Genomic DNA, 25,639 nt, shown 5'->3' on the forward strand with positions numbered 1-25,639 from the left:
ATCCTTAATAGAACTTGACTTTGAGATATGCAATTTTAGGGAGTGAGAAATTATGTCGGTGAGGGGTTGAAGGATTGGAGATAAGAAGCAGTTTGGGGAGTAAAGGAGGGGGATACTTACCATGATGGTGATAGGATGGAAGGAGGAAGTCAGAGTCACTCTCCCCACTACCACTTCCTTCACTACGCAGAAACTGATCCACTGATGGATCACACATGAGGATCAAACAAGAGTCACACCGGGATAGAATCACACCAGAGGAGTAGAGATTGAAGGACAAATGGGAAGGAGGGCAGGCAGGTAGTTACGCAGTTAGGTAGGTATGTATGGGTAAGCACACAGGAACACAGCACACAGGAACACAAAAAAAACAGTAGGGCAGAATACAGGGTCAGTTCCGCTCTAATTAAGATAGGTAAAGACAGGTTTCTAATATAAATATACTGAATTAAAAAAACTGATGAAAAAAGAATCTTCAGAATCTCAGTTTGACTGGGCTCAAATTTCTCACCTCCTCCATCAGCATTGAAGAGCTCCACTCTAAACATCTTGTCCAGCTCAGGGACAGGATTGTCTATGATGGTCACAGTGATGAACTTTAACCTCTCCCCTGGAAGAAAGTCCAGCATGCCATCTGAGTCCTGCCGATGAATATAGAGAAAAGAGGAAAGGAGGCAAAATGTATTCTTTTAATCTGTTTATTAGTTTATTGGTACATTATCAGTGTGTATGCAGACTTCAGTGAAAACTAACCTCGTAGTCTTCAGGGCTTGATGCTGTGAAGGGGGTTGTCCTGTATCCTACCATGACCCTTCCCAAAAGGCCTTGGGCCCTGGCCACCGGCAGGCGGATTTGTCCATCTTCCTCGTTAACGGTGATGTGGGCAGGTTCTAACGCTGGAGAAATCAACCCCTCCCCTGGAGGGCTGGGCTGAAACTGCAGCAGGCCTGCATCAGGGAAGGGTGTGTGTGTGTTTTTGTGTTATAGTGACGGTTAGAAGAAAGGAAATAAGGGAGAATGTAATGACAAGGAGAGGACGGGTATGATTGAAGTAAGAGGACGAGGAGTGGCGGAAGAATAACGCACATAAGAGGGAGAAGGAGAGAGAGAATTGTACTTAATTTTAGCTGACGCAATAAGCCACTAAAAACAACATAATCTTACGTAATCTTACATAATACGGATCACTTAAATAGCAACACTGAAAGAACAACAGCACTGGTTTATGGGCATGTGAGTGAATACCATAGGGATGGTCACTGGCTGTGATGGTGACAGTATTAACAGAGTTATTTGGGTCAATGCTGGCACCACTGGTTGGGGTTGAGCCTGGCTTCCCGTCACCGGACTCTGCAGACACCAGCGTGATCTGAAAGGACTCTGCCAGCTCTGGGAGGTTATCATCCAACACCAACAGGTTCAGTACCTAACAGAAAGATGTGCATACAGATGTGCATTAGTTTTATTTTTTACGCCAGACTGTACCATCAAAACAATAGTCTATATTTCAGACTCTGTCTATGTTGTGTGCTACAGGCAGAAAGTCTAATCTCAATCATCAGCTGACACTTGTTGAGTCATCAGTAAATTCACAGACAACCAACCACTAGGTGGGGCTGGTTATCAAGAAACATTGCAATTGGGTGACTGTAAAACACTTCTGTTAAACTGATCATACTGTTTGCATTTGAAATCAATATGTCAATGTGTAAATACAGTGGACACTATGTACATAATTATAATTATTATGATACCCTTTATTTAACCAGGTAAAATCTCTATTTCAAGAGTGACATCACACTTGTTTTTACTCACTGAGTGACTGCGCTCTATTCCAGCCTGGATAAACTCAGAGGGGCTTTTCCCAGCTCACAAAGGGCACCTTAATACAGGTCCAACCACTGAGTCACTCTCACACATATACACAGTGCACACACCTCAGAGCGCTGTCCGGGCATGAAAAGCACAGCTCCAGTGGCATTAACAAAATCCTGATGGGCTGGTGTCTCACTGTTCAAGCTTTCCAGTTGGTTAACGGTGTAGTTGACATAAACGTGGTCCAGAGATCCCCGCATACGCTCAATCACACAAGAGATAGTGGAGCCCTCTTCTGCAGTCTATGAGGACAAGGGACAAGGGAATAAAAATGTCAGTTACTGTAATTCAGAACAACTGGAGGAACTGATCAACACTGAGGGCAATCGAACTTTAGTGACTTACTGCAGTTTGTTATGCGTAAATGAGCTACTCTTCTCAACTATGTTAATGGCCCAGTCTAATTCCAGCACAGTAATAATGTGATTTAGAGAGAGAGCACCTTATACCCCTCATGCCTCTATGTCCTGTTATCCCCATGGGGGTCTAGGATATAAAGAAGATTCTCTAGTTCTGATGGAATGTCATCCCCAGCCCTGCCACCTGTTGCGCTGAGAGATGCAAGGAACAAGATCTCCCATTTCCAGTGCTGGAACTCCTGATCCACTTCTACAGGAATGCCCTGACTGGCAGACCTGCTGCAGCCTTGCCAGCTGTCGCTCTACCTGAGAGGGGCCAACATGCGAGCCCACACATCCAATCCAACTAAAAACAGAGAGCATGCTCTCCCTGCAGCCAGGCATGAAGACTGATGAAATATGCAGCAGGACAGGGACTGACAAACCAATGGGTTTACGTTACATGTGTTTCTATGAAACAACTGAATGATGACAATAGTTGTTATGTAGAGTCAGACTTATTCAGAGGATACATAATTTATTGTTGATTGACAGTCTGGTTTATATTTATGTTACTGTTATAACTGCAGTGTTTGTGAGGTGCTTATAGAAATACTTAGCAGCAAATATGGTCCAATATATGCCACTGGCTAAACTTACATCAGGTATGCAGGCGCCGGTGAATCCAAAAAGCCCATTGGCATTGTCACTCTTCATGACTCGCAAAATGGCTGTGGGTCTGGGAAGGGGGAGGCGGGCTCCACCGTGCACTGCCACCAACTGTAGATAGAACACCTCCTCACCCTCTTCCTCATTATCATCCCTGACCTCCACCACAAACGACTTCTGCCTCTCTTCTTGCCGGTACCGTAGGTAACCTGAGATGTTACGCAGGTCTGTCTTAGCAGGCTGGGTGTGAAGCTCGTGGATGTGGCCGCGGTTCAGCTTAGCATGGTATAAGCGAACATCCTGGAGAAGGCCTGTGTAGCGCTGTTCACCCTCAGGATCGGACCCAATAAACAGTGATGCAGGTCCTGGGGCAGAAATCAAGTATACAAAGAAAACAATTATTGTCTGAAGAAGAATGTGCATGATATGATATGGCAGAGTGGACAACAAGCTGATTACAATAACGTCATTTTTTAGTTATTTTTGTTTTTGCATTTGGTTGATTTTCCTGGAGGACTCACAATAAAACACAAGCAAACACACACACACAGATATACAGTATTTAATATTTAACATTTTTTTTTGCATTTTGTGCCTTTATTAGCAGGTGAGCAGTAGAGAGTTCACAGAAAATGAGAAAGAGATGGTTCCTGACATCCTGGCATCCCATGTATTGCTTTTTTTCCCTTAAAATTACACAAATAAAATGTGATTTAATGAATTATTAATTAATTAATTTCACATTTGTCCATGAGTCTTGAAGTTGGCTTGAGATTTGGTGAGAAGAGGGTTGTATGATCATATTATTGTTAATGCTGGAACTAATTTGGTTGCTATGGGTGGAGTGTACTGCGATCACAAACAGAGTCTTGATTAAGGCCACCAAGTGCGTAGGTCCAGTCCTTTCTCATTACTAATTTATACGCTAAGGTTTCTTACTACACTGAAGCTTACTGATGTCCTTCACTTGTAAGTCACTTTGGATAAAAGCATCTGCCAAATGTGTAAATGTAAACGTAAATGTAAATAAGCTTACACCTCTCTTGTGTAATGCTTCACCTTCGTCTTAAACTAAATTGGACAAATGCAGGAAATTTGCCCCAATGAGCACGCATAAAGCCCTGACACAAAGCAAGCCATTGTTGGGTGGAGTTACTAGTAACAGATAATAACACATGACATGATTGATGATTATGTATATGTCTACATGTCTACTGTGATTGAAGTTAGCCAAAGAGCCATCAGGATATTTCCTCTCTGGGAGCATTTGGTCCAATACAGGCACCCACTATTGTCTCCACTAATCAGAGAGAAAAAGAAGAAAAGAGGATGCCGACTGATTCCCTTTAGCAGTAGCAATATCCAGCAGTGCCGAGGCTAAGTGGTCACTCAAGCATTGCAGAGTCCCACTAGTTCTGAACAATGAGGAGGCGACTGAGGCAGGGGCATGTGTGTCTGTGTGAATGTGCATTAGTATGTGTATGTGTGTGTGTGTGTGTGTGTGTGTGTGTGTGTGTGTGTGTGTGTGTGAGGATGTGCATGCATTCATATGTGTGCAAGAAGTTTAGTCCAGTTGTCCTTCCATATGTAAACAAGAAAGGAGCTTTGAAGCCCCCTTCTCAGACAGTTACACATTCACACATAAACACGCACACAAGCAGATGCACAAACTCACACATGCGCTGTCACTGACATCATCATTAAACGGACTTGAGCATGGTGTTTGTGCCTCTTTGACACTGATCATGGTGCTGTGACAGCAGAAAAACTAAAAGTCTGAACTTATTATGAAGTCACAATTTGCCCTGAGTAGGCTTTGGCCTTTGCTAACACACAGACACTATGATGGACACTTTATATGATCAACAACCTCCCTTTTTTCACTATGCTATGTTTAATAAAGGTCTAAGTGAGAAACTTACCATCACTGATGCCCTCTCCTTTGATGCTCTTCAGCCCACCAGGAATAGGGGTCCCGTCCAAGAAGAACTCAATAATCCCATCATCAACAGTAATGATGACATGTAACCATGTATTATCCTCTACAAACTTCTCAGCACTGGCCCGGGCCACCTGAGTATTGTTTGATCCTATTACTGTATAGTACAGCATCACTGTGACATGAGACTCATTGGTGTGGACCTTCACTCCATAATACAAAGTTCCGTTCCTGTTTCCTTTGGAGACGATGAAGCCATCTGTGTCTGGTCTGGGCACTAGCCAAGCAGAAAAGGTGAAGTTGCTGACAGCAGCAGGCCCATCTTCAGGCAAGATGGTCCCATAAGCTTCTTGGAGCCCAGAGAAAAACCACGTGTCTGTGGCTGAGTGGTGTCTCCTGGCATGAGGCCTGAGCTCAACCTCATCTGGGAAGGAAGCTAGAAGAAGCAGGTCATCCATCAGAGGAAGGCCCTCTGGGAAGCGGCCAGAAACAATCTCCCAGGCAACCCGCACGTCACCAAAAGTACCCTGCTGTCGGAGGATGGTGAAGGAAGTGACATCAGCCATATCATCGACTGAGAGTACATCTTCGGCTACTTCTTGGTCCAGGTTGCTGTCAGCGATGGCAAAGACGCCAAATGGGTCGTCATTGAAAGGGATGAAAACCGAGGCATTCAGCGAAGTCTCTGCCAGTCGTCCACCTTCCCCCGGGTAACCACCTTAAAGAAATTACAGGCAAGAGCTGAAGAGTTTTCAAAACAAAATCATAAATGACATTCATCCGTCTCTGGAATCTGGGATCTGGAATGTACATATTGCGAGTCTAAACTGATCAAATTATATTTCATGGTAAATTTAATCTCAGTGCCTGACAAATTTATCACTTTTATCTTGAACTCACCTGAGATATTAACCAGCCTGAGGATGAAGAACTCATTGAACTCTGGAAGCTTATCCGAGATGGCCTCCAGGACAATAGGCTTGGTCTCATCCCCTGTAGTGAAGGTGATGGAGCCAGATGTGTTGGTAAACTCCTGGTTTTCCTCCAGAGGAGTCACTGAGTCATTGGCAAACAGCTGCCAGAAGACTGTAACATTACCAAAATGGCCCCTGGCACGCAGGACACTGGGGAAAGAAAAGAGTAATAATTTCACTAAAAGAATACAGGTGAAAACTTTATATCTCTAAAATGTCAAGTTTTGACATTTTAGAAAAATAAAATTAGGGTATGCATGGTCCATGCATAGATCTTGAAAAAAACTTTAAATTTGAAAAATTCTTCAAATAAACTGTAAATCAGCACAAAGAGCACCAATATATAACTATTTTAGAATTTTTGCACAAAAGAAACATGACTTGAGGGCCCGTTCCTTACTAAAAATTGTTGGTCTTGCCCTCTTCAACAGGTTTCTCTATGGGTTCCAGGGAAAAAATCCCATTGGCATCATCATTGGCCTCGATCACCACAGTAGCTGTGTGGGCCCCATACACAACAGCATCACCTGTGAAGGCAAGCATGTTATGAAGTTACATAGATAGATAGATAGATAGATAGATAGATAGATAGATAGATATATAGATAGACAGATAGACAGATAGATAGATAGATAGACAGACGGATAGGACTGACATGGATTGCACTGACCATATTGTTATTGTAATGCTAAATGAGGCTGTCTCGTTGACATAGCACACCATAACTATGGCAACCAAGCCCAGAAGGAAAGGGTTTCTTATTCATGATAAAGCTTCTCTCAGCAAAGGAGTTAAAGCAGACAAAGATGAGGACAGAGCCCCAGTAAACAACAACCATTATATTTTAAAACTTATAGAAAATATGGAGTAAATAACAACTACAAGGGACTGTTTGGCTGAAATAGCATCCCTACAACTACAATAACCTCTTACAAGCACATACATTAAGCTGCCAGACTTCAAGTACACTGTAATAACCATGCAAGTGTGCTCATAATTACACAGGCAAGGTAAATAGTGTCAGGATCCTAGTATTCGCTTGACTGACTCCTAACATGAGGGTTATTGACTTTTAACACAATCACTATATAAAGGACAATCCCCTGGCATAAACCAGAGGCTAACCCTTACTCGACTCTACTCCACGTCAATCAGTTAACAGAGAGAGGCCGGTGGAGTGGCCGGTCTTTGTGTCTTAGAAAGTCTGGAGTCTGGTAATTAAGGTCCTGTTGGGGCCCAGAGGCCTTTCATTCCCATCCTTGACACACAATGCTGGGATTAGGAGAGCATTCAGTGTTACCACAGATAATACTAAATAACCCAGCTACTCCTCTCTGTGCATATACAACTGGCATTAAGACGAGAGAGGTTAAACAGGGGAGAAGGGGTTGATGTTATTTTGAGATGAGGTGTGTTCGCTTGGATCCTCTGTTGCGAAAATGAGAAAAGCAACTGACTTTCAGCTGTTTTAGTTGAAACACATCCACTACAGGACCTGATATAAACTCTGATTCACAGAAGATATCCTTATAATACAGTACACTCCTGTGCTAACCACTTGTTTAAAAAGAAGCCCATACTCACCGGTAGCGTTGTAGAGAACAATGTGGAAGGGTTCATCAGTCTCTGGTGTGTTGTCATCCTCCACGGCCACAAAGATGTTCTTCATCCATTCACCCACGTCATACACAAGCAACGTGTCATTACTCAGCACGGTGAGGTCACCTGGTGATGCGTCACCGTATTCCACTCGGTACATCACTGTGGCAACAAAGTCTGCCCGCCCTGCCCTCAGAACGGTGAAGTTGGCCACACCCCCTTCCTGAAGCCGCACGACAACAGGTTCTGAGTTGAGGGGTGAGATGGGAAGAGAAAGGGAAGACAAGTGAATGGCTGTAGCTATAATATAGTAATATTATATAATATATTATAATATATTATATTATAATATATTATTGCAGTCTTTCAGACGATCCTTCATATATAGAGAAATCCTTACCAGAGAAGTAAATGGGGTCATCATTCTTATTAATATGTAAACTGGCATTGAGTAGGTTTCCCAGTCTTGCTCCACCTGTAGCATTTAATAGTGTGATGGTAAAATTCTCCATGTCCTCTGGGATCTTAAATAAAAAATAAATTAAAATTCAAACAAGAAAAAAGATTTGGATGCATGCAGTTAAAATAACAATGTGATACAAAGTCAGAATTGAGTTGTTATGTTTACCTCATCAGGTACAGAGAACAGAGTGAGGTTTTTCAAGTACCCCCCCTCCTCGAAGGTGATGTTTCCCTGAAGGGGGCTGACATCTCCGGACAAAGCCGGCTCCAGGACCCATGAAACAGACACCTCTCCGAAGTGACCCCTGTTCCTCACTACAGGGTACACAGCTGAAAGAGAATCAGATAGATAAGAGATGATCTATTTAGATACTGCACCTTCCTTAAAGTCATTGACTCTATGGTATGAACCTTTCTCTTGTGTATGCACTTTGCCTCAAGTAGAAACTACCATTTTGGCATTGAACACAATCACAATCCATTTTCTAGGCTCTTTCAGCTAAACTTTATTTTTAGTTGTATAGCTCACATATAAATACTTATGCATTACACAAACATGATACAGAAAACTCCCTGTTCATGTTTTAATTAACTATCAAATACAATACAAACTTTTATCAAAAAGCAGCTCATCATACATGCATACTAATGTTCTGTAATTAATTCCAATTAGTTCCATGTGATACCACATGACATGGAAAAGTATCAGACTCCTACTTCAAAGTACCATTGTGCATCTCGTTCCCTTTGCTCTCATTGATGGCCATGGTCAGTCCTGATTGGATGAACTCAATGACCCCAAAGGGGTCATCATTCTTCCGCACTGTGATGTTGACCTCCCTGTGGTTGCCTAGGCGGCTGGGTGGAGTGCTGTGGCTACTAAGTACCACAGAAAAAGTCTCATCCAGCTGTATGCACACACATATGCGCAAGAGCACACACACACACACACACACACACACACACACACACACACACACACACACACACACACACACACACACACACACACACACACACACAGTTTTCATGTAGCAAAAACTGGTTTAAAGAATGATCTTGATGGTCTGCTATATAACAAAATACACTTGTAAAATTCCTGAATCAAATGATAGATAACTTGCTTCATTATAATATCATTATATTATACTAAAAAACCAGAAGCATTTTATTTTGTAGTAAGGTAAATTGATATTATTTAACCACAAAAGGTCAGCATTGCATTGACAATGTTCTTACCTCAGGCACGCCATCAGGCCTTGCCACTAGTGCCACCACCACCTCTCTCTCCCCTGGCTTAAATTCCAGGATGCCCGTAGCGCCATAGAATTCAGTGTTGCCTGAAGGCATCACAGCATATCGTACCAGCTGTTTCAACAGCTGTCCCTGGGCTCTGACCACATGTAGCTCCACAGCCTCACCCTCCTAAGTTTAAAATGTTTAAATGTCATGTTAGCAGAGAGACAGCAGAGAAAATAACAATATTTGGGGTTATATGTATATGATTATTCCGTTGCATTGTAGCTGGTTAAATACTTAAACTACATAAACTAATTTTCAGTTTCAAACTCTGACTTACATTAATGACCCATGGACCTCTGGACAATGGGGAGAACTCAAAGACTCCCCCAGGATCATCGTTCTCCATAATGACAATCTCTCTGCTGGTGAAGCCAGCTTTCAGGATCTGATTCTCAACATTACTCCTGAGACATATACACACACGCACAAATAAACACATACACGGTATTAGATCATGACAGCGAGTGACCATGACTGAAACATAGCATAAAACTAAAACTAAAATAGTGTATGAGATTTTGTTTTGCAAAATATGTACCATCAGCCCCTCCTTAAAGAGGGATTGTTGAGATGCTTTTGGTGTAAGCACCCAAGACAGATAAATGTCACCTTCAGTAGATGTGCAGTAGATGACAACTGATGATGGACGTTTCTTAGACTTTTGCTTTTGTATAATATAAAGCAAAACAGATCAACATTTAATTAAATTTCTTAATGCATTCCTTGCATTGTGTGATGCTCACTCAAAATTGACTCCATATCTTGCACTCCTGCTGTTTAGACCACTTTTAATAACTATGTCAATCAACAGCGTGCCTGCATCTTTATTGCTCCGCAGGGGTGTGTGTATGTGTGTGTAAGCTGAGAAAACTGGAGCCAAGCACACATCACATGACGGGTAAATTAGAGACAAAGACATGACAGAATGAAGCACTCCGTACAAACAGTCACAGCCAAGACACTGCATGCATACAAACACTGACATCTTTAAAAGTCTACACAATTAAGCCTGGTTAAATTAGAGCAAAACACAGAAAGATTCTCTATTTACTCCCAACACCCACCCTCTTTTGATTCTCTTTTTTCACACCATCAGAGAATCCCCCACCCCATCCCAATCCCCCTCATCTCCACATCAACCAAAGACCCGAGAAATCCTGAAGTAGGCCCTTCTCTGAAAAACAAAGTCCTGATTCACACCATACAAAAGGTTCAGGTTCACCCCACTCTCCACTTACCCGAAGTACACTATAAAGCGTGCAGTCTCCACCCTGCAGGGAAGGAGTGGGAGGGAGAGGGAGATGCCGTTCTCATCAGAACATAAGACTAACAGATGAACCCACCCCCCACATATCTCCAGAAAACCAAAGTAGAGATGGGATGAGATCGTACCCACTCAGCCTTTCAAATCTCACTGGACTTGCCTGAAGTACAAGTTGGCTCTAAAACATTGCATAATATCAGTTTCACACTGTGAACCCTGAAAAGTTATTGTATTACACTATATCATGGGCAGAACATAATGGTGGACAAATATGTCTTGCTTATAATTAACAAAATCAGCACTTATTATGTTGGTAAACTGTGACTTTTGCTGGAGTTTGATCACCCTACCTATCCAGAGTGAGCAGTAAGGTCTCGTTTACTTCTGGGATATTGTCAGCCATGACAGTGAGGTTGATGGAGGCGTCACTCTGCCCAGAGAGGAAGACAACAGAGCCATTTTGAGGCTTCAGGTCATTAGCTGTTACATCCTCACGACTGGCTCCGATTGGCCGAAGACTCCAGAACACTTCGGCCTGACCGTCTGTCCCGTCACGCCGCAGAGGGAGGCTCACCTGCACCAAACGTCATTAGGATTAAACTCTTATACATATGCATACAGTGAATACTCACTTTCTAAAGACAAATTAGATTCATCAAGGACAAGGGGAGTTTGCTGACTAGCAGCATAGTGGCTTGAAAGTCAGTGATTAGAAACATGTATCAGTTACAGTGGCAAAAATAGGAAACCTCTCCTTTTCCTTAACAGTAGTGTTTAATCTAGAACTTTACTGGGTTTATGACAGCTGAATGATGACAGTATGATGTTAACACAAATCACGGTACATTAAAAGCCGTCAGAATACTCAAGGCCTTAACAGAGTTGTTTTATAATTTCCATGAAATCCCTTTTCTCACTAAGGTTATATGTTGTTTGACATAATACTGAACTCTGCATGTCGACAGAGACAAGCAACACAGATCTGACACTATTTGTATGTACTACTGCTAAAAACAGGGGTCATATCTTACCGTGCTGGTATTGCTATCCTCTGGTTCATAAACCACCACTGTGGCGTTACTTGTAAAGCCGATTTCCCCGTTAGCAATGTCAGGGGTGATAGTTAAGGTCAGGTTTAGAGGTCCCCCAAACCGTGGGCTGTTTGAAGGAATTGGGGGGTTGATATCAACCAGTTCCAATGTATTCAACTGGGGGAAGTAGAAGACACAACTCAGTTAACAGAAGGCTCACACAGGTGAACTAGGTGATAGATATTTATGAGAGGAAGCAATGACAAATAAAGCATGTAATCTCTTCCTTTGCCATCTGCTTATTTCTGAAGAAGGCTTTCTTGTACTTTTCTGCTTGCTTTAATGGCAAGGAGATGTTAGTTTGGAGAGCTGGGCAAATCCCATAGCAACATGCCAGATTTGAGTGCCACTGTCAAACCATTCACACATGCAAATGAGGCACTTAAACTTTGGATGGCACTGATTTGGCCAGAAGTGCAAACACAAACAGAAAGAACACATTTTTTTAGACATGCAAGCAAAATGTTGTCTGAATTACAATGTAAAAAATCATAATGAAAAGTCATGAAAAGTGGGGAAAAAAAATTCATGTTTCCAGTCTTTTTACCTGTATTAAGAAATGAGCGCCATTCTGCAGAAAGGCATCATTCCTGATTGGCAGTATGACGTGGACCATCCGCTCTCGGGTAAACACCACGTTAACGGATCTGCTAACATTCAGAACCTGGTCATGGGCCCGTCCGGGGTCTACTGGACCTGCAGGAATGTAGAGGGCGGTGAGGGTCACAGACACATCACCTAGTGTACCACCATCTCGCAGGAGATTTAGTGAGAGGAAACGGCCCTCGGGTTGGCTCTGGATGCTTTGCTCTTTTGCAGGGTCAAACCGAAAAAGCCCATAGACGTCATCACTGTCCTGGATGTAGAACACCATCTGGGGAAAGAGCGGAGGGAGAGTATGTTTCCAAAAACACATTTTTGGTATCTTATAGGAAACACAAAACTAGGACTAGGAAAGGTTATATTTATGTTGACTAACTATAGCCTCTTACTGTACTTTATTAACGCAAATAGTACCTCACAGGTAGAGTTTTCTATAATTCTGCTTCACCAATAAAATGTTTGGATTGAAGTTAATGATGATTAACATTATAATAGGCCAATCATTAATTTGAGTACAATTAGTAATATACACTTTGCTTTGGAAGAGAATGATGATTTCACAAGTTTGACACCTGAGCCATAACTACACTGTCAATGAGGGAGCGCCTCTGGGCCGTGCACAGTCTCCTGTGCTTTGAGAAGGGAGCTGACTGATCTTCAAGATGTGAGCGGGTAATTGCAATGAAGCCCAGATTTACCATCAATTACTTTGGACGGCTTTGATGTGTATCCTGTTTTTGCTTTACTAAGAGTGTATCTTGGGTCATAAGAAGAAGAAAGGAGAGGTGAGGAACAGAGAGAGGAAAGAAAACAAGTGAGACTGAAAGTAGTAAAACAGAGCCCTGAGCTAACTTTAGAGAGGCATCCTCTTTAATTAACTCTGCTAAGACTGCTAGAGTAGTTTTCATGAGCATTTTAACTGAGAGCCATTCATTTCCCTGAAACCTACACTTGTCTGATGCTTTGCCTGGCACGTTCGCAACAGCTGATTTACAGCTCAGTGTAAAGTGTATGCTTTTTTTGTGTGTGTCATATTGCTTTTGAAAAATTAATGCTAATTAACATTGATTACCTTTTTCCTACTGGTAAAGGTGTTTATTAATTTCTTAATTTCTTTCTTGCTTAGAATTTCTGCTCAGTCAGCTCGCTCACTCTGCACAGATGGCAAACAGACCCAACCTGAGATGTTGTTCTGGCGTGTGTGTTTGTATGTGACCAAAGCAGAGTTTGTTTGCGTCTCATCTCATGCCTTGAACATAAACAAGACTTAGGTCTGCCCACTTCTTTCACACATAGCCAAGAGGCTTGGACAAAGATGGAAGCTATAACCACGCTATCCCCCATGCTTTCTAAAAAAAAAACACACAGACACCACACACAGAGTGTGCCTGCTGTTTCCGCTTTGTTTTGATTCAACCACATTAAGGGAACACCCACAGAGCAAAGTGACACACTGAGAGGTTGACTTTTGCAGAATGTGCCAAGTTTGCCACTGTAGCCTACAGTAGGACACACACAAACACACACACATGCATAACAGACGCACAACATCTGGAGGATATGTTCCCTGACAAGTGCAGCCTTTTTTCTCTCTGTCAAAAACCATTATAGCAACAGAGAGCAACTATAACTAAATAAATAAATGAATGAGTAAATAAATAAATGAATACTGGTTTACAAAAGATCTCTTATAAACTAACCTCCATAGGTTCGTCGACCTCTGCATTTCCAGTTACAGTATTTGGCAGCAGTTTGAGGACGAAGGCCTCTGCCTCTTCAGGTTGATCATCTGCCACAATGTTTATTGGAATCACAGCGGTCACCTGACTGGCAGCAAATCTCACTGTACCCGCCTCAGGCCCCAAGTCATCTGACACCTGGGAGCCATCACTGGAGTTTCTACTGATGGACCAGTTGGCGGACACGGCACCATAGCTGCCTCCATTTCTCACAATAATGATGCCATCAAATCTGTGGGAGTGATAATCATGGACACTTTTGCAGTTACATTTGGATAGTTTATGCTGATCATAATAGCTGTTAAAGAAGTTATTGTTCCCATTCACTTGTATATACTGTATCACATGTCATCACAGTTTCATAATTATTCATAAATTATCCACCTCTGTGTCAGATCTTCATTGATGCTGATTGGCTGAATGACTGCACTGCTGCTGATTGACAGGACACCGTAAGGCTTATCATTGGGTTCGATGGTCACCAGCACAGCATTAGGGGATACTAGCACAGCATCTCCTTGGATGGTCTCTTCCAGCAGGACCAGATGGAAGGATTCTGCAATTTCTGGCTCGATGTCGTCAATGATGTTGAACAGCAGGCTCATCTTGTAGACAAATGGAGGGAATGTAACTGTTCTGACCGGCTGCAGGTCGAGGAAATCCACAGCTGGTGTGGCGCTGCCCAGTCCTTCACCACTCACCACCATGTAATCTACAGAAACCTAAAGACAGTATTGCCCAGTGTTTTATATAAATTTGTCTTATGCTTGCTGTACTGTATGTATATAATTAAAGTAATTTTGCCCAATTCTTAGAAAAGAACCTCGGTGTCAACAGAGCTGAAGAGTGGCCCATCTTCAGTCAGTCGACCTCGGGTCACATTGAGGGCAATGACTCCAGCAGATTCTGGTACTGCCATGATAGAGTGAGAGAACCGCAGTGGGCTGTCATTACGCCGGATTCTCAGCTGGACACTGCTGGCGTTGGGCCTGAGGAGGGCTCCTCCTGCCACACCCGTTAGCCTGACTGAAAACACCTCATCATCCTCTGGGATCTGGTCAACAGGGAAAGAGAAGCACACTCACATACATATACTCTCGATTTATGATCTTTAATTTTAATCATCTTTTTACGCATTTCCCAAATATATCATCCTTCCAACTTTTGTCAGCCAAATAATCAAACTAGCAAAGTCTGTGGAGTGTGGTCAGTATGTGACATATGGGTGGTTTAAATGTACAGTGATGTACTGTTCAATACCTGGTCATCCTTGATGAGGATACTGAAGTGCACTACAGCCTGTCCCACAGGGATGGTTATGTTCCCTCTGTCTGGACTGAGATCCTCAATGGCAGGGTTGGGACCTTCAGAGATCTGAACAGGAGGAGTTACAGTGAAGGCACACACATGTACTGTACTGTATGTGGACTTTCATTAATCATTTAGATACTGCAATAAAATAACGGAATTATCTACCATGAAACTGCACATAATCATATAATTACATGTTCCAATTTAGATCTAAATTCTGCAACCTCTATTTTTAGCCGGTGTGATAAACATTCAACAGTACACTAAGTACAGTGTCAGTGTTATGTTGGTTTTATGTACATTGCCCTCTCACCTCAAAATTCACAGTCACAGTCCCATATGTTCCCTTCTCTCTAATTAGGGTGAAAGGCACATAATGGTTCCTTCTTCGGGGTTCATCAACTACGATCTCTTCAGTCTGAGATGAAGAGGGTGAGAGAGACAGAACACACAAACAGAACCCCAGTCAGTTCAGTTTAATCAGCTTTAATACAGTCTCTTCTAATTAGAATCAACAAAATTAAGAAACAAAGCAAAATGTCACTTTTGAAACGGGCAGTACAAGTGATCTGAAGGAAGGAAGGAAAGCAAAAAAATGCTACAGTTATTAATTTAGTACATAAAAACACAACTAACATAAACACCTTCCCTGAGGCCAGGAGCCCTTTATTGATTCTAAGTAGGCCAAATCATTATCCTGCATATGAGACCATCTGGGGGTGGTAGGACAAACAGTTCCCAACATACCACAGCTACCATGGAAACACTATAAACTCCCACTGATAAGTTAATCCAGGGAGTGTTGTAGTTTTGATTGCCCCTGGAAACCCACGACCACTAGATGGTCACTTCTCCCACAACCACGATACCGGCATGACTGAGCTCCTCTCTGCAATAGTGGGTCCAAATTACTCCACCTGAAAATCCTTCCTTTGTCCTACAATTTATTAACATCACTGGGCTCCATTTTCATAAGTATGGTCACAAAAGCAAATGGATGTTCATATTGCAAGTGCAGTTTGGTATGGCCACCTAACTTTTATAAATAAATTCAGCACAACTTATACTCTTTAATAAAGGGTCAAGAGAAGAGTCCTGGCAGGTTTTCTAAAAAGTTACAATTACTTTGATTGATTCTGTCGGCCTCTTATACTCAAAATAATCTGCATAAATTAAAGAACAAATCCTCATAGCTTCAGTTTCCATCTAGTTTGGCCTGACTGATTGTCCTTTCTTTCTTATTGTGCCTGCAAATAAAACTGTGAGCTGTGGTGATAATCGTGGTACTTACATAATGATACTAACTTGACTAACTTTAATAAAGTGATGTATACTGAATTAATCATAGCGAGAAATTTGAAGTGATAGGCTGAAATGGATTAATCAAAATGACTGAACGAATGAAGACAAGGAGGGGTTTCTTACTGAGTTGAAGGCAATGATTCCAAAGGCATTGTCATTGGACAGGATGGTGATGGTTGCCTTGTTTGGTGTCCCCAGTGTCACGCCATTAGAGGAACTCTGGAAAGTGGAAAGAACTAAAATAGTTAGATAAAACCACACTAAATATACAGTATGTATCTCAACACATCTTAACCTCCCCCGACACTCGTGCTCATGTGAAAAAGCAGAACGCCTGCCTTATTCACTGTCTTCACTTCATTCTTGTGCTCCCACTGAGAGGCCCTGGTGAGAACGCACAAAGACAGGAAGTACTGGTCTCAGCCCAGTTGATATGTCAGGTTAGCTCACAGTGGGATACCTCTTCGGGACTTGTGCTTTGCTCGGTGAATCGGCACTAAGACCTAACAAACTTAACGTCTCAGTGTGATTAAAATCACACAGCAACTCCACAGGGCTTACACTGAGTTTTTAACAACCTGTGATCTGTGTGAGGAGGGTTTTCCTTTTTCTGAACCCTGTTAAAGAGAAAGACCACAGCCTTGTTATTTGGTGTAACTTTCCAAGGTTTCCATTAGTGAGCGTACCAATGTTTTCACAAGCATCTAATGGACCAACTCTGCTGACAACCACCATGTCTGAGCTCAAGTGCACAGGCTTCCACCAAAACTGCCAAAATCCCTTTGTAACATACAACAGTGTTCTATCTAATCGACTATGTGAATCCTGACAGAGCACGGTAAAGTCTATAGCAAAGCCACTGTATATGTGTGTGTGTGTGTGTGTGTGTGTGTGTGTGTGTGTGTGTGTGTGTGTGTGTGTGCAGGTTAAAATGAGAGCAAGCAAAGGAGAAACAAGAAAGTGCTTAGGCCTCTTGCATTCATCCCTCTATTCAAACAGGGCTTTTTCGCAGCTGTAACAGAGCTTTCTTTCCGCTACTGAGCTCTTGTAGCGGTCAGCTCACAGACACAGAATCCACACGCTTTCACAAAGCCAAGCCACTGGCCAGGCCAGGAGTCTGAAAACACACATGCACATGTCTGCTGAACTACATAAACATACTCAGCAATACAGTGATTCACACACACAAATTAGCTAATTAAAAACAGCTTTGTTACACACACGTAGCACTACATAATATGCTACAATAAACTGTCCGTATCTGCTTTCTGTTCCTGCACAGTGTTCCTGCACCTGCTCTGGTCCACCACAATTCTACACTAGTGCTATATAACAAGTCTTGTCATACTCACTTCTTACAAAGCTGGTACAATATATTCTATTGAAACAGATTTTACAGATTCAGCTGTCATAAATGATAGATGTACCCTGATCAACCCTTTATTTTTACTTGTGCTTGATCTATGACACCCCTGGATGCCACCCTTTGTAGTGTACATTTATCCTCCAGACACTCCTGCAGTAAACTGATAGGGTAGCATTTGGCCAAAAGCTTTGTCTCGGCTGTAGTGTAAACAGAAGGGCTAAGTGGGCCTCATGTGGTCTTTCACTCTCGTAGCACGCTAAATACGGGATTGTGCAACTGGATTTTAACCAGATGTCACAAAAATGCAGAATCTGATTGAAAGTATTGTGAAGAAAGTAAGTCTTGCTGACAGCTTTTCAGACTTGTTTCTGTTTTGTAAATATATACAATCAGTGATTCACAATGACCTTTGTCTTAGGTCTTTTAGTGCGGGATAATACAGGCAGACAGCAAGACCAGACCCCCCTAGCTCATCAATCACACTTGACAGCTAAAGGTTATATGAAACCATGGAGATAGTCTCTAGGTGTAAAGCATCCTGGGCTGTGATGGTAATTCTTTTGACAAGGATTTACAGTGTGTACCAATTAAAGATCATTTTCAAACTTAAAAATATTTATGTCCAATGCGAGACTATGCACTATAGTAAAAACATAACATGCTAACAAAGCAATCATTGCAAATCATCTATCCATTTTTGCAAGTTTCACTGATGATTTGATGCGTTTGGTTGTCAGCAAAAAAGTTTCAAAATGCATGAAAAGATGTTACTGCACTTTCCAATACATCCCTTCATTGTAACAGACTGAGCTTTCATCTATTATAGCGTGTCAGTTGCAATGGCGAACCACACAACATATAGAGAATTGAAATCCACAGAACGGACATGCCCATTGAAGTCAATGGGAACAGTGAATGAGAGAATTACTTTAATCTAATGTGTGGTGAGCCAGTGGCTGTCAGAGTTAGTTTCTTTTCACAAAGGTGTCTTTTAATGGGGAACCTCACAACATTTGGCCCCACCCACGCCAGTTGTGGAAAAGTCCTACGGAGCACACACATCAAAGGCCCTGCAGCTCAGAGCCTCCCAGGGCTCACTATGTGACGCCCCCACTCCCTATTCCTTAGTTGCTGGGGTTAGGGTTTAAGATGGTCAGGGGCAGAAGTAGAACAGTGGGACTTTGTGGAAAAAATTTGCAGCTCCAGAGAGGAAAGAGGGAGGAAGAGGGAGTCATCATGAATCCACAAACAGATATTTGGCACACATACATGCACACATATAAACACAGAAACAATGGGTCTTTACCTGTAGTTTAAGGTTGAAGGTGAATGTCTCATCGGCTTCAGGCAAGTCATCATCTTTCACAGCAATGAAGATAGTCTTACTGGACTCAGTGGACAGCAGAAAGGCTGCAGCATTAATGGCTTCAAAGTCCCCTGTGTCGACTCCTTCTAGCTGGGAGAAATAAGCGAACATAAAATTGTATGAAACTAAACATTTCACTAAAGTAAGATGCCTGCTTCTTTGTATATTTCCTGCTTGTTTGAGATACTGTCTGCATTTATTTGAACGTGTAAAATGGAGTGAAACTGGAAAGGCACAAAAGAGATGGAGACAACTTGGCACAATGCACCGAAGATGAGTTTGAATCCAGGGTGTTGCAGGCACATGATTTGTTTCTTAGACAACAAAGTCAATGGGATAACTCTGGCTTGATGTTTTTGCCTGTTTCAGCTCTTTCCACCAGAAAATTTATTGTGCTCCTGTCTCTTTCTTTCCTTTTCAACGGGTGCCTTTATCTGCTTGATCTTGATTTTCCATGCACTTCTGTCTATGCCCATTCATTTCCTGTGAGGAACACTGATATTACAGTATTTCATTAACTCACGAGGCGGCCCAGGTATAATAGCTGTTGTAAGAAAAAGTATGGTAAAGATATCAAGAAGCATAGGAAACCCCCCAAACCACACTTCTACCGCATGGCCAGCTCGCCTTTCCAGACACCAACTGTGAGCAGCTGACACTGGCCCCTATGTGGAGGACATAAAGCCACAATCTGATTTCCAAGACAGTTTATTTGGATACACTAGGTGTTCGATGTCTCTGCCACTGTTTGCCACAGAAAAAAGATCCATGATTCTCCCCTCCACTGAACATTACATGATGTAGTATGTGATGTATCATGGTGCTGGGTGGCTCCTTTTGGATACAGACATAATATTGTGGGTGAATTGAAAGGTTGATGAGAACTGATGACAAGACAATATATTATCAATGATGACCTACCAGAACCAAAGCCGTCACATTGACCGGGTCTCCCACTCTCTCCACAACCAGCCGGACCACAGCTGTGCTGCTCTCGTTGACAACAAAGTGAGTCTGCCCCAGGAACCGCAGTGTGGCTGACTCAGACGTAGTGCCAGGGATGGACAGAGCCAGAATCAACCCAGCTAGCAGGAGGACAGGGAGCATTCCTACGAAAAGGCGGGAGCATATGGAGGAAATATTAAAAAATGATGAAGGAAAGATAGACAAAATACACATATTAAAATAAAGCAGTGGTCAATATGATTATGACTTGAGGAGTTTTACAAATTCACTTTGATCCTAACAAAGCTACAGAAAGTTAATTTCTAGTTAATTGGGTGCACACATAAATGCACTCCAGATTCAGAGTTTTAGAGATCCCTGTTTCAAGTTTTCAGAACAAAAGCTCTCACTTCTCTCAGGCTATTTCTTCAGTAAATCTTTCTGCTTCACTTACACCACAATCTTTTAGATGGATAGTAGCAAGTATCCAACCTTCTAACTCCCTAACCCCCTACTCCATAACAGAGGGGTGGTCCCTTTCGCATCCATTGACCCAGATGCTGCACTTCCTTCCTAACAAAGCTACAGAAAGTTGATTTCTAGTTAATTCGGTGCACACATAAATGCACTCCAGATTTAGAGTTTTAGAGATCTGTTCAAATACTCTATAACTACTGCTCCTCACCTCCAGGAAAATCAATTGACTTTGCAGAAAAAATAATTCAGTCTACACAGAAGAACTCACATAAAAGAGACCTTTGTGATACAGTATCAAGACTAAAGATTACAACACATCAAAACAATCATAAAGTTGGTCTATGAGTAGACATGGTGGGTATGCTCCTTCCAATTTCATTTCATGTCCCATATTCTTTACATTACTGGATGCTGATATTTAAATAAAAATACATACAGTTAGTTATAGATTAAAACTAATATAATCCACAGACAACATTTAGTAGCCAGATGTTCAGAAGGCCTGACTTTTGAAAATGTGCAGCCACGCTGGCTGGCAGGCTCACGGGTCATTGTGGTCTAAGTGATTCATAACATTATTCCGTAATTCCAACGGCTGTTGTCCTCATGTTGTCATAACTGCTAAAGCAGTTGTTGTTGAGTTTATTCTTCTTTACCACATGAATTTAGTGTTATACCAGAATAAATGTGATCAATCAAAGTACTTTCAGTATTTCAGCATTCAGCTTCAGACCGTCTTCTGTGCAATTCTGCACTGCCAACACTGTCTCTCTCTCTCTTCTTCTCTCTCTGATGACCTTTTCTGCTCTCCTGCTTCCTCCAATCATCCTCACTTTTTCTCACAATTTGTCTCCTCTAGACCTCTCTGTCCTCCACTTCTCTTATCCTCTCTACTTGTCTCTTCTGCTGTCTTCACCTCTCCTCTCCTCCATCCTGCTCAGCTCTCTCACCCAGAATAATCCTAAAACTGGATGGAGCGGCTGAGACAGTTGTCATGGTTAGCACAACAAAACAACACAGCATGACAAGCGGGGTGGAGCCAGCTTAAAGTTAAATTGTGGCCACTCTGTCCTTCCTTTCCCTCCCAGCTGCCTTTTACCCATCCCATTCATGAGCTGCACCACAGAGCCTTGCCAAGACTATGAACACGTAAGGTCTTTTAAAAAAATATTTGCTCTTAATTACAAGGTTGAAAAAGAACATCAGCAGCTACGGTGGATGAAGTCATGCTGTTTGGTTCTGTTTTCATTCGCAGAAATCATTTAGGAAAGTTGGACATTGAAAATATCCCATTTTTCATATGTTCCATTACTGTTATATCAATCTGAGTTATTCTCAGTATTGGCGAGTGTTTAAATAGCAACCATCCATCAATCAGTTTGACATCTTAGAGAGGAGAATAAGACACTGTATCAGCATTAGAAGTCATTGGTTGACAGATATAGTCAGAGTCAGTTGATGCAGATCTGATGGATGTGTGTGACAGACAGACATCATATGCGTTTGTGTGAGAGTTTGTGTTATGTCAAGGGGCTCGTGTGTATGTATGTGTGTGTGTGTGTGTGTGTGTGTGTGTGTGTGTGTGTGTGTGTGTGTGTGTGTGTGCGTGTGTGTGTGCATGTGTCACACAAATGCCAGAGAGATTGCTGGGAAATCCATCAAAAAAGGATTTAGAGCTGGTGGGTAGCAGGGCTGGACAGTGCGGAACAGAGGGTGAGACTAAGGGAGAAGAGAGGTGAGTGTGTCGCTGGACAATGTGGGGCCAAGGTTGAATAAATCCTGTTATTCGCCCTGCTCCCTCTCCTGGGGTTGGGAACTTCCTGAATCACTGACTGAGAGCTTGAGTGAAAAGCTATAAAGCCTCTTTCTCGCACCATCTCACTGTCACTGCCGTACACAGTATTAGACTACACTAGTGTCTAGTCGACACTAATGGGTAATAGTGCACCTGAGGGTACATGTGGTCTGAACACCTGCATGTATATTCACTTGCCTGCATAATTGAGTTATATTGGACGATTATGTTCATGGCAATACTTTATTCACCACAGCATGCAAACTTTCTTAAAAATCATCACAATTTTATCATGTAGAATAGAACATTTTTGTCATTTAATCTCAGTCTCTCATTGTCATCCCTGCTTCAAGTTTTCAGAACAAAAACTCTCACTTCTCTCAGGCTATTTCTTCAGAAAATCTTTGTGCTCCAAAACCTCACTCCCTAACTTTCAAATGATTCCCTAACTTCACTTAGACCTAAACCACAATCTTTTAGATGGATGGTAGCAAGTATCCAACCCTCTAACCTCCTAACCCCCTACTCCATAACAGAGGGGTGGTCCCTTTCGCATCCATTGACCCAGATGCTGCACTTCCTTCAAAGGGTTTCATACAAAGCAGATGCTGTGTGGATGGCACAGGTCTGTTTTATAAGAGGCAAGGCAAGTTTTTGTGCTGGCATCATGCATTGTGCCAACCCTGACCCCAGGGGTTACAGGGAGACCAAGGATCTGTCTGTCACAGCAAAAGGCGGCATGGAGTGCCTGGCGCAGACCTCTGACATTGATAAGGCTGGGAGTCAGAGTCCATGTCGAGAGGTGCAAAGACACAGTCGCATTTGTGCGCGTGCGTACACACTCACACACATACACACACACACACACACATACACATTCAGCATATACATCCAAAGTGCAAGGTCTCAATGCTCAGCTAGACAGCTGGGTGACAGGCCAGGACACTGGAGAGCTCTGAAATGCATGAAAACACACTGTCCATCACAAATATCCTGGGCCAAGGGAACAGAAAATGATGGCTGGGGCCAGTACTCTGGGACCTGGCGCCCTAACAAGCCACAGACAACACCACAACTGAAGAGTCCTCACATTCTGAACATCCAAAACTGCTTTTATTGACTTATTCTGTGATTCCAACCTCAGTCAGCTGACTCTTCTTTTATATTGCCTTACTTTATTTTACAAAGAAGCCAATAAATACGTATTACCCACTGTATTGGCTAATGTGATGCACATCATTACAGTCATCCACAACAAAACAATAATGCATTGTCAAATCTTCTCTTTAATCAGTCATCAAGCTCAAAGGAAAATTAACCTTTGGTCTGGAACAATCCTGAATCATTCTTCACAAACAATAAGGTGCAAATTCCTAAGGCTATAGTTTAAATCGGATTATTATCTAGTTAAGTCTTGACCTTGAACCTGCTTTCACCAGAACTGTTTTTGTCCGGTACATAATACTTCCAGCCAACTTCTCTCTTCTTTTCAGTATGCAGAGTCATTTAGAATTATGGTTCTCTTGCACAAGCAGACTTTGTGCGTGCCAGGAAAATTTCTAAGCGCTGGGCATTGAGCTAAAACTGTGTCTTTAAGTCCATTCATTTCGCCAGCTAAGCTCAGATCAAAGGTAAAGGCAACAATGCATAGGCAACACACACACATACACACATGCAAACGCACGTATGGTACATGTAGAGTATCCCAGCAGTATCCACTTGCAATTACTCACTCCTTTTATATCTGCTGCTGTGCTGCCGCGAACCTTATCACTTTTTGGGAGACAAACTGGTTTTCCTGTATCTCTGTGATAGATAGCTCACCACCAGACCGCGTTCTCAGCAGGTTCAAACGTGATAAGCACCACGGGCAGTCACAGTGATAATATCATGGCTGGTTGTGGTGGTTTGACCTCATCACCTGTCAGTCTTTCTTAAAGCAGTCTACTGGTGTTCGCAGCCTGGTTCACACAAACTGTTACATTGGATCCCGTGCAGACACGCCACACACACGCTCACACATACATACGCACTCGCTCACTCACTCACTGATCTATTGGATATCCCTGTCAGAGGTGCTGAGGAGGTGTCTGGTTGCAGGGCTGCTCCTGGGGTCAGTGCATGCTGCTGATGCCTCTAGGGTTTCTCCTGACAGTGGCCTCTGTGCCGTAATCTTTAGCATCAATTATTCACTGCAGGCCTGAGACTTCACAGTCGGAGGATGGTAGTAAGCGTGACACTGCAGGATTCACGGAATTGAACGTGCCATGTGCCGGCTAGCGGTGAGTCAGGTGATTGGGTAGTCGACGTCAGTTAACGTTATCACAAATGTGTCAGGTTTGACATTGAGTGGGTCAAATTTTCTCTTTAACTAGGAAATATACTGTATCTCAATTCTTTGTCTTATTAAATACAATATCTGTCATCCTGTTTTGCCACTGGGAGAGTCGTTTCAATGAGAATACTCAGTACTGGAAGCTTTAAAAGTGGAAAGCAATACTCTTTCTTTCTTTAGAGGGTGAGTGGGATAACAGTCTATAGAGTTTTAATCAAGGGCTTTCCCATGCGGCATCCCTGCCCTGAGGCTTCCCTGGTCCTGAGACGCCCTTGGTAAAGAGCATGTGGTTATATCTGGCAGTACAGAACGTGATCTCCAGTTGTCTGACACTGGGAGGCCCGCAGTGGGATCTCATTCATCAATCTTACAGCTCTGGTCGGTGATCTGGAGTCAGTCTGGCCACAGACAGAAACTGCTCTGTCATTAACATCAACTAATATAACAGTGTTCCTGGAATGTTTGTGTGTCTCCTCAGTACAGATTCACACTAAAAAGCGACCACGCAAACTGACAGAGAAACAGATAAGTACACAGCAACACACGCACAGACAGATGGTGTGGTAGGCAGAAAGGCATACAGAAAGGGGTGATAATGAGCCTTCAAGTACATCAGTCTGTATTTATGTAGAATGTAAGGGATCACTGCTAAGCCAATCCTATAGGGTTGCAAACACACTGGAAAATGGAAGTGCCCTGTGGTTGGATGGCCGGGTTATTATTCAGAGGTCAGACAAAATATGAAAAATGTCCAATCTGAGCAGGCAGGGGCAGAGTTCGCTCAAAATATATTGCAAGGAATTTCTAAAAGCCCTTGATAATTTAAAAAAAAAAATCCAATAAAATGAAATCTAATAATAATACTATTGTGTCATTAAATACATATA

The 25,639-nt window shown here is 42.4% G+C and overlaps 1 protein-coding gene across 1 annotated transcript in view; it reads right to left on the reverse strand.

The window, feature by feature from the left end:
• The window catches only part of adgrv1 (adhesion G protein-coupled receptor V1), a 96,199-nt gene extending 75,892 nt beyond the window's left edge, over positions 1–20,307 (reverse strand). Inside the window, exons 1-26 of the mRNA XM_022753992.1 lie at positions 20,122–20,307; positions 19,141–19,290; positions 16,592–16,687; positions 15,480–15,584; positions 15,116–15,229; positions 14,679–14,909; positions 14,240–14,577; positions 13,817–14,087; positions 12,061–12,387; positions 11,454–11,630; positions 10,773–10,996; positions 9,436–9,562; positions 9,096–9,281; positions 8,584–8,764; positions 8,023–8,186; positions 7,795–7,918; positions 7,380–7,640; positions 6,196–6,322; positions 5,722–5,945; positions 4,805–5,539; positions 2,874–3,247; positions 1,938–2,117; positions 1,246–1,426; positions 750–947; positions 512–634; positions 117–201 (exon numbers count right to left, since the gene is read on the reverse strand). Of these exons, the coding sequence (XP_022609713.1) occupies positions 117–201; positions 512–634; positions 750–947; positions 1,246–1,426; positions 1,938–2,117; positions 2,874–3,247; positions 4,805–5,539; positions 5,722–5,945; positions 6,196–6,322; positions 7,380–7,640; positions 7,795–7,918; positions 8,023–8,186; positions 8,584–8,764; positions 9,096–9,281; positions 9,436–9,562; positions 10,773–10,996; positions 11,454–11,630; positions 12,061–12,387; positions 13,817–14,087; positions 14,240–14,577; positions 14,679–14,909; positions 15,116–15,229; positions 15,480–15,584; positions 16,592–16,687; positions 19,141–19,290; positions 20,122–20,307 (5,489 nt within the window). The remainder of the gene's footprint in view (positions 1–116; positions 202–511; positions 635–749; positions 948–1,245; positions 1,427–1,937; positions 2,118–2,873; positions 3,248–4,804; positions 5,540–5,721; positions 5,946–6,195; positions 6,323–7,379; positions 7,641–7,794; positions 7,919–8,022; positions 8,187–8,583; positions 8,765–9,095; positions 9,282–9,435; positions 9,563–10,772; positions 10,997–11,453; positions 11,631–12,060; positions 12,388–13,816; positions 14,088–14,239; positions 14,578–14,678; positions 14,910–15,115; positions 15,230–15,479; positions 15,585–16,591; positions 16,688–19,140; positions 19,291–20,121) is intronic.
• Positions 20,308–25,639: the final 5,332 nt, after the last annotated feature.

This window comes from Seriola dumerili, unplaced genomic scaffold, assembly GCF_002260705.1.
Source record: "Seriola dumerili isolate Sdu_G_001 unplaced genomic scaffold, Sdu_1.0 BDQW01000017.1, whole genome shotgun sequence".
Lineage (NCBI taxonomy): Eukaryota > Metazoa > Chordata > Actinopteri > Carangiformes > Carangidae > Seriola > Seriola dumerili.